Consider the following 9704-nt stretch of genomic DNA (forward strand, 5'->3'; position numbering starts at 1 on the left):
CGTTGATGACACGTAGATCATCTAAACTTAGCAAAATTGTACAATTGGTAACCATATTTTATTAAAGATGCCCAGATATCTACGTTTGGTCAATATCAGTTGATATTAAATAACCTTTAACGACACTGGTATTAGGTCAGTATGGTGTCATACTAATATCTTTATCACCACATTCAAATAATTAACAGAATTTTTTTTTTTCTAAACCCATTTTATTACCGTAAAACCCTAAAACTTACCCTGGTTTATACCTACATAGCTGACAACGCTGTTACTACTACATTTCCCATGATGCCTACAGGGCCCAACATAGGCAGGCATTACAAGAAACATCCGGGTCTCTCTTCTTGTCTGGCGACCCGTCGCCATTAGTGCAAGCTCGTCGTAACGGAAATATTTTTTTGATCAAAATCTTTAAATTGACTCGTTTTCCAGCCGTTGGAGAACACTTAAGGCCTTGTTAAGGGCATATAGTTTTCCTTAACGAGAAAAAACCTTAAATTTAGGGGTCTTGGCCCCTCGTGGCGAGCTTTCGTCCTCTTTTGCAACAGCCTCCATAACTTGAGACGCCGAGATCGTGTCTCTTATTTTTTCTCGGGTTTGTTTTGTTGTCAAGATGTCGCCGTGATGGGGTCTCCGCGTTTGACAGAAATGAATCAGGGCCTTCGTCGCCTGACCCGCACTCACTGCAGCCCGCTTTCCTCCGTTTTTCTGTTTGATGCTAGAGAGCTCGGCAGCTCTCTGCCCGGAGCTCGTCCTCACCACCGCTCACTGCACGGAAACAAACATGGAGAAAAACCCCAACAGCAGCACCAGCACCAAGGTTCCGCCCCGTTCCAGCTCCACAGGCCCACCACCGGGCGAATCTAAACCCAAAACAGGTGAAAACCCGTCAGTAAGCAACCACGAATGTCACTCGATGTTGTCACACACATCATCCGCAGCTAAACACCCTCATTGCCGTTTGGCCTGCTGGGGCCTAGCAGTAGCGCAGTTCATCTGGTATGGCTGACGTCGCTGTCAAAACACTTGACCCACTAACAGACAGAACTGTGGCTGATATTTCAGACAACACTGCATTTGTAATTCAATTTACCCTGTATTTAGCACCACAGCTGTCATATGTATGGATGCGGAGTCTCAGTGACACATTTAACAATCAACTTCTGCATAAACAAAGTTTTATCTCCCTACAACTTGTATAATTTACATGTCACTCTATTTTAGGTTTTTTTTTTTTTTGTCTGAACGACTTCCTACCTCGTGCATAATTTTAAAATCCCTTTTCTCAAGTGAGAGTCCACTTCCACTTCCATTCCTTTTGTACAGTCTGAATATGACCTTTAGGATGTGTGGATGTTGTCCCTAGCTTCAACACACCACCTTGAGGCTAGAAAATGCACAACCTACAGAAGTTGGCCTGTGTCACTACTAAACTGTTAAATTCTCTATAATGCTGTGTGTGGTTTGCTCACAAGCACATCTATTCCACCAGCTGGTTTGAAGCTGTAGAGAAGGCCTATTTTTAACCATAGCACTAATGATGGCAAATTTAATTAGATATGTTTACATGCCTACAAGAGCCCAGGCTACCAAGTCACTAAGATGACTTTTTTCGTCCACCAGTTTCTGGTTAACAACCTCCAAAGCGCACGTCAACAAAGTGAAGAGGTTATATTTAAATATACATTTCTGTATTCATGTAGCTAATGGATATTTTTTCTTAAATTTCAGAAGGTAAAAATAATGGAGGCTCCAAGCGCTACAGCCGCAAGCGTGAGCCTTCCTTTCCTAAAGCTGAGGGTTTCCAAGGCCCTCGCCGCACCAATTCACAGAAAAGCAAGAATTTTGACAAGAGACCCCCTCAGAGAGGCGGAGGACGACAGTATGGAGTTACAGGTGGAGGACGACGTGAGGAGGTTGGTATTTTTAAAGGGTGGCCTTGTATTTAATTTGTTAAAACATGTCTTTCATGTGAAAAACATTTCATCAGTGTGAGTGATTAAGAAATATGTTTTAATGTGAAAGTTTGAGAAGTATAGCTTTAGTTTTAAGTTAAAATGTACTTCACAGATTGTTTTCCACATCTGCCTCTCCAGGTAGCAGAGACGCGCCGGGCCGAGTTTAGCCCGGCTCAGTTTGCTGGACCGAAAAAAATAAGTCTGAACCACCTGCTGAACTTCACCTTTGAACCCCGTGGAGGTAATGGTGGCGTTGGAGATGGAGGCCACTCCTGTTGGGGCCGCCGAAACAAGTGGGGCCACAAGCACAAGCCCTTCAACAAGGAGCTTTTTCTGCAGGCCAAGTAAGCAGCCCCGCAGACAGTAAAACATATGTAGACAGGCTGAACATGTGAGAGTCAACCTATCTTTGTGTGTTTCAGCTGCCAGTTTGTTGTGACTGATGACCAGGACTACAAGGCTCACTTCACTGATCCAGACACTCTGGTCAACTGGGACTGTGTGCAGCAAGTGGTGAGTGCTCGCCATCTGTTGAGCTGTGCCCACCAGTACACGTGTGTAAGAAATGTAGCCCACATTCATTTATATACTGATACACATAATGACAGTCTGTTTGTGTGCGTCTACAGCGCATTTACAGCCATGAGGTGCCGTCTTGCCCCATCTGCCTCTATGCTCCTCTGGCAGCACGCATCACTCGTTGTGGACACATCTTCTGCTGGCCATGCATGCTGCACTACCTTTCTCTCAGTGACAAGAGCTGGTCCAAGTGTCCCATCTGCTATGAGGCCGTGCACACCGCTGACCTGAAGAGGTAAATGAGAAATAAATAAAACTTAAAGGCGTGCATCCATATAGCATTTTTTTTTTTTCTAGTGGAAGAGCCGGGTAGGGCACTGAGGAGGGACTCATCCCAGCACTTTGTCAAAAAAAGAGATGTGCATGGGTTTTCTTTCAATGACAACAAAATCTTGAGAGCATATCACCACCTCCATTGGGCTTTTCTGTCTGTGTTGTGGTAGTTTCTATCCGACATATACAGCTCTGAATAGACATAAACGGCCAAAATAAGCTTCTCTTTCTTTTCTTGGTTACCAGCGTGACGAGTCCCACCCCAGCTCAGTTACCTGAAAAGGAGCTACAGTGATGACACCAGCACATTTCTGAAAAGTTCAGAGATTTTCAACTAGAAGCGCTCGGAGCACTCTGAAAAAATACGCATACCCTCTCTCCTCATTGGGAATAATTGAAAAAAGAAACAAACACAATATAGACACATGCGCTAAGGAGGAGTAAATATTTCTTAATAAAGGTTAAACAAAGAAAACTCTGAAGCCTTCACATAGAAGCAGTTTAGTATATTTTGTTTTGGTCAGGTGTGTTTTGACACTTGCCTCTAACAATTGGTTTCTTGTTGCAGTGTGGTTGCTATGGAAACCAGGCAGTATGCAGTAGGTGATGTAATCACCATGCGCCTGATGCGGAGGGAAAAGGGGGCTCTGGTGGCGATGCCTAGCTCTCAGTGGGTGAAGGTGGAGGAGCCTGTGCGCTTTGGAGGTGAGAGGCAGCGGCATCTTTGTTAATGAAAGAGATCGATTGGGGGGGTCTTCCAGAGAACAGGTTTAACAAACTCTGAGCCTAACCCTGAACTATGAGTTGATGAACCCTGAGATGGGAGACTGAGTTATCAGTTCCAGAGCAGCTGATTTGAGTTAATTCAATCAACTCTGAGTCTGTTCTGTGAACTGCATGCACAGTGAATGAAAAATAGCCATCATCAATGGAGCTGCGACTCAATATTCACAATGACAGCTGGTAAATAAAGAGCAGAGCCTCCATTTTAATCCAGTGGTACCAGAAAGATTAATGTGGCACATAAATGCACATTTATTTTTAAAAAACAGCAGTAGTGAAAGAGCCTGAGTTGGAGAAGAGAGTAAATAAGTGCAAACAATTAAATTTTATTCAGTGTACTTCACTAGACCACATTATTTAGGATTCTTAGTCCTTTAATGGATGTAAAGCACTTGTTAGATTAAATGTTAAAATATTTAATCAGCCGTAACCTGATGGGGAAAAAGTTCTGCTGTAGCAAAAGATGAAATATAGATGAAACTAATAAGACACATGTTTATAGATCTATGATTGTAACTTCATAGTTTGACCCTCATGATTTTGCGATTTTCAGTTGAAAAAGCATTCAAGTTAGTACTGACTATACACTTTTGGGTGTCTATTCTGCACTTAAAAATCTTGCTCAGTGTCATAAAGATGGCCAATGTGATTTTAATCTGAGCTCCATGTATGATATCTGAATGTAAGAGATCACTGTCTTTGTCCTCACACTGATGACTGCTTGATCATAAAAGAGGTAATGTTAGTAAAGACAGGTCATGGGACGAATAAATGTGTTGACAGGATGGTTTATGTGTGTTTTCTAGATGCGTGTCTTAGCCCGTACTCCAAGCTGCTGCTGACCTCCCCGGCCCAGGGCCTCAGCCTGGTGGCAGAGGAAAAGGCTGCCCTGCAGGCTCAGCTTGGACTGGAAGAGGACGCCCAGGGCTGTTTCATCCAGAGCGCTCTTTGTCTTTTGCAGGTAACTAAAGCTACGTGCCTATCTGTGACAATGAACAATTATATTACTTTGTCTGTAGACAGAAATAAAACATTAGACAGTACATAGGGAACACAGTGTCCCTGTATGAAATGATAGCATGCAAAATACATGAATTAAACATGAACAATGAAACACTGATAAAGGGTAACATGTGGGTTTTTGAAATGCCACTGAATGTAAAATCAATGCAGTTTTGTCTTGCATGTGTGTAAGTGGAACATGAAACCTACTTTGTTATACAGAGTAAAACCATACACAGCTGCAGACTGATCATTTACTGTCTGTCTCTGTGGTATAGGAGCGAGAGGAAATGCTGCTGAAGCAGGTGAAGGCAAATGCAGCAGACAGCTTTCAATTGTCCTCTCTGACTCTGGAAGATCCTCCTTCCCCTGTGGAGGAAGTGGTGACTAACGTCACCAGTGCCAAGGTGAGTCTGAAAATGCACCTTTTCTACACATTTTGGTCTGTATCGTATCTGTTGGTGATGAGATCAAATTACTTTACTTTTTTTCCCCCCTCTCTAGCCTGTGCTGCAGTACTCCTCTGCATTTGATGATGAGGTGGCAGAGCCCACAGAGGAGCTGCCAGGGTTACCTGGAGGTGTTCTGGAGAGTGTGCTGGAAGAGCCTCCTGAGGCTGTAATGGATGCACCCCCAGAGCCCCAGCTTGATGAGGAGAACCCAGCCGACCAGGCACTGCCAGCACGTCCCTCAGCCAGTGTGGTGCATGGACCCTACTACTATTTCTACCAAGGTGGGTGATTCTCTGCCCTCCTGCCTCAACCTTGTGTGGTTTCCCAAAAGTGAAAGGTAATTTTCAACTTGTGTCAAGCTTGGCTGCTGTGAGGGAAATGATACTTTGAGGAAACTGAACTGCAAACTTTGTGATTACATAAGCACCAACTGATGGTTGAATCTGACTTAAGCAAGACATGGGACAAATCTTGTTTTTGTACAAAAAAAATCTGAATTGAGGGACATTAACCTTCTTTAAACATAGTTCAAATGTTTGTCCTCATCATAAAAATCAAAACAATGAAGGATGTCCTTGGGTCTGACCATTACAAAGTACAGGAAGCCTTTGTTTGTCTTGGCTGTTGTTTTTTCTTTCCTCACATTTAAGTTTCAGTGTTGATTCAGACTTTCTCTCATCAACTTTTGCTCCCTCACATTTTTTCTCCTTCCAGCTGAGGACTGCCAACAGATGTTCCTGCATCCTGTGAATGTACGCTGTCTGTTGCGTGAATACGGCAGCTTGGAGGCCAGTCCTGACTCCATCACAGCCACAGTAGTGGAGATAGTTGGACACACAGTCACTGAGGTCAGCAAACACAAATCACATACTGTTGATACAATTTAAATGTAGCCATAATAGATGAGACCTTGATATTTAATATTTTTTTGTTGTAATATTTTTATTTCCAAAAGTGAAACATTTTTCTGTTACTTCTTTGACCTTGATTTCTCCTGTATGGCTTCGTTGCAGGAGATCCGTCGTCGGCATCGCTATCTGGCTCACCTGCCACTCACCTGTGAGTTCAGTATTTGTGAGTTAGCCCTACAGCCCCCTGTCCTCTCCAAAGAAACTCTGGACACATTTGCAGGTCAGAACACTTTTCCTGTTTACATGATGTGAATTTACAGTTGCAGCAAAGAGATTTTTGAGTAAACATTTTCCCCAAATATGTAGACGACTTGGAGAAAAGAAAGCGCCTGAGGCAGAAGAAAGCGAGGGATGAGAAGCGCAGAGAGAAGCGAATTGAAATCGAGGAGAACAAGAAGCAGGGTAAATGTAAGTACAGCGGAACACTTCACAGCACCAGCTGAAAATGACTATCCAGTAAGATGAATAAAAAATCTCTCCCTAACAATATATTTGTCCCCTCAGATCCTGAGGTGCATATTGGATTAGAGAACCTTCAGCACTTCCCAGCATTTGGCTCTCCACCTCACAACAGCAGCCCCCCGATCCAACCTGACTTCAGTTTTGCCCCTCCTTCACCTCTCAGCAGCAGCCCATCCTCTGGTAAGTATAGCTCCTTCCTCTGCAATTTATGGTGCCATGTTTTCACTCTCTTCAGCTGGCTGTTTATGGCGTATGATGAGAGATGTGAATTGGTTTTCTTCTACTCTCTTAGATGGGATGAGATTCCCGAGTCTGAATGGGCAAAGCCCTTCACCCGTTGTGGGTAGTGTGGAGGACGACTCCCACTGCATGTCCTTTGCACAGGTGTGTATGGTTTGAAATTGCCTTTGTCATAAGGGTAATGTGTAACATAATTGTTGTAGCACATAGCTTTATATACTTGACATGGTGTGACCCTGACTTTGTCCTGTATAGATGCTAAGAGATGGGAAAGCCAGAGCTGATGCTGGGCCCAGGATCACTCCAAAGAAAGGTAGTGCAAGATCGCTGATGTTGTGGTGGCTTGTAAAGTGCTGATAAGCATCACACTGTTTGAGGTTTGAACACAGTAACTTGAAAATTTGATATTATAATGCACCCAACAAAAGACTAGATTTAGTGTTGACTAGAAAATATGCAGTACTTAATATACAGTAATTAGTATCCACAGGAGTCCGGCATTGTAGAGTTAATTAGTGGATATTTGTTTTATGGTGGCATTGTAGCACCTGCATGAATTAGATTAACGTACAAACAATTATAGAAATGTAGAAATACACATACTAATGTATAATACTGGAGGCCTTTGATAGTGAAATGCAGCAGCTAAAATAATGCTAACAGTGTTAATGCACCTGTTGTTAACAGGTTGATTCTACTTAAACCAGGAGACAAACCATCAACCCCATCATTTCTAGAGCTTATATAGACCAATTATTATAATATATATCTTTATGCAAAAGTAACTTAAGTGCTTTAATTGACTTCATTTCTGTTGTCTTATATTTGAGTTCCAACAACAGTTTGCTCTTTAAGTATATGTTTGTATATTAACAATGTCCTTGTTATTTTATTAAGGTTGTCATAGTATCAAGTTTTGAAAATCTATATTAAAGGAAAAATCTCTAGTCATAATAATGCTAAATCTTACATTAATAAACTGACAACTGAAACTATGCTTTACTTGGTAAATGGTCTGTTAGGCTGCTGGTTACAAAAGAATACATTTCTGTGTTGATGGATCGCTATGAACTCGGATTGCTTGTGTACTTGAGTCACTGTGTACAAGTAGCACATACTGATAAGTGTGAGGGTGAAAACCAGAGCTCAGTGTATTATTGAGTATTTCCTGTAAAACCTGTTTTTAGGGCTGTTGAGCAATGGAACTCCCTAAAGTCTGTATTCTGTCTTGTGCCATGTAGATAAGCTCCTAGCTCCCCCAGCAGCAGACAGTGATGGAGAGAGTGATGGGTCGGACCGTGTCCCGGTGCCCAGCTTCCAGAACTCCTTCAGCCAGGCCATTGAAAAGGCACTTCTGGAGCTGGACAATGGTCCAGCTTCTCCTCCACAACCCGTGGCTGACCCAGGTCTGGTATCCATGAATTAACTGCATCAAGTTAGTTTTTTTTTTTTTTTGTCTGAAGCCAATGTGTGTTCTTACACTTGCACTCATTCTTGGTTTCTTCTTTCAGATGAGAAAGGAGGCAAGAAGAAGAAGAAAAAGCAGAAACTTTTGTTCAGCACATCCATGGTTCACACAAAGTAGACAACACTGAAGTTCATTTAATCATATCATTTCTTGAGTTGATCTTCCCACTGCTTGTGTTTTTACTTCCATGCAGATCTTTCTTGGACTTACAAGCTATGGAAATAGGTTTTAGCATGTAGCCAAAGTTCATGCTGCTTAAGTCATTGTTCCATTGGCTTGATTCATTGTTTGGGTGTCATGCCATTAGTTTAATTTTTTTTGTACAACTTGGTCAAAGCTTTGCAGCAACCACCTGCCACACTGAAAGCCATATGGGGAACATTTAGTTCAGATGCTATGTAAAGCAAGGAATAGAACAAGCTGCTGGCTTTCATACTATGTTTGCTTCAGGCTTTTCATGGATTCCAGATGCCTGGCTTGCATCACAGTGGTTGCTACATGATTTCCAACTTTCCTCAAAATTGACCTTGAGCATTGCATCTGGGACCCATGAGTAATAAGGATAAGATAATTCGAGGGTGCTTTATATTACAGTAGCAGTCAGCCAGCTGCAGGTACGTTGCACCTTTGAATCTTTCCAGGATACTCAACGCACAAACATTATAACTCTGGAACGTTATGTTACAGCAAAAAAACACTTAATTTTGTTTTCTCACAGGTAATAATTTAGGCCTATTCTTCATCAGCTTTCAAGAGGATAGATTTTGTGGATTGCTGCTTTGAGATCTATGCCCTAGTATTTTGTAACAACAACATGAATGCATAATGATCTAATACCATTGTGAGGAGGTGAAAACACAGTATTGTATTAAAGAGATTAGTTCTGTTGTTTGAACAGAACTCCAGTATACTCTGCTTGGTTAAACCATAAATACACATTTTCTTCTCATTCATCTTCCGTTGTAGAATGTTAACTAACTTTTAACATTACTCCCCCAGTTTAATTTCAGTGTTGGAAATGTGTGAAGTTAGTGAATTGCTGACATTGAAAGGATGCTTGTGAAACCTGAAGAAAAGTAGAAAATTTAATTTTTTTGTTTTGAGGGTTCTATATTCACCTTTATGTTTGAGCAAGTGTATAGACTAGTGGACATAACTAGTCTGTTGAAATGAATAAACAATTATGCACAATCAAAGAAGTGACTGTTTGATTCTGCAGTTAGTGTAATGCCAGCGACAGTAAAGGATCATGTTTGGTAAGGTCATCATGAAATTAGGACAGTGGCTGCTGTATTATTGATGCAGTATTTTCTTTTTACCACACGAGGGCAGTCCTGATAAGTTTGAGGTCTATAGTACAATCTGTTTATTATAAAGTTATCTCAACCACAGAAACACAAAGGGGCTGGTTAATTACCAGGCTTGGAGCAGGGCCAGACATTCATTTAATGTATGAAACAACTGAAATGAATGAATTATGCGGGTTTTTTATTGTCCATGTAACAATAGTTCTTTTCATTCAGACAGATATTAGCCAAAGTCTTAACCCCCAAACTGTGTATTTACAACAAGA

At 41.7% G+C, this 9704-nt stretch overlaps 1 protein-coding gene across 1 annotated transcript; it reads left to right on the forward strand.

The window, feature by feature from the left end:
• Positions 1-359: 359 nt before the first annotated feature.
• Positions 360-9330, forward strand: rnf10 (ring finger protein 10). The gene is made up of 17 exons (XM_023393955.2): positions 360-881; positions 1735-1919; positions 2100-2305; positions 2384-2474; positions 2591-2775; positions 3382-3518; positions 4403-4557; positions 4877-5005; positions 5103-5331; positions 5765-5898; positions 6064-6181; positions 6268-6369; positions 6466-6603; positions 6716-6807; positions 6919-6976; positions 7905-8069; positions 8175-9330. The coding sequence occupies exons 1-17, from the start codon at positions 719-721 to the stop codon at positions 8246-8248; spliced, it is 2361 nt and encodes a 786-aa protein (XP_023249723.1). The 5' UTR covers positions 360-718; the 3' UTR covers positions 8249-9330.
• The last annotated feature ends 374 nt before the right edge of the window (positions 9331-9704 follow it).

This window comes from Seriola lalandi, unplaced genomic scaffold, assembly GCF_002814215.2.
Source record: "Seriola lalandi dorsalis isolate HSWRI2012SDOR001 ecotype SW California unplaced genomic scaffold, Sedor1 jcf7180002054945, whole genome shotgun sequence".
In the NCBI taxonomy this organism is placed as follows: Eukaryota; Metazoa; Chordata; class Actinopteri; order Carangiformes; family Carangidae; genus Seriola; species Seriola lalandi.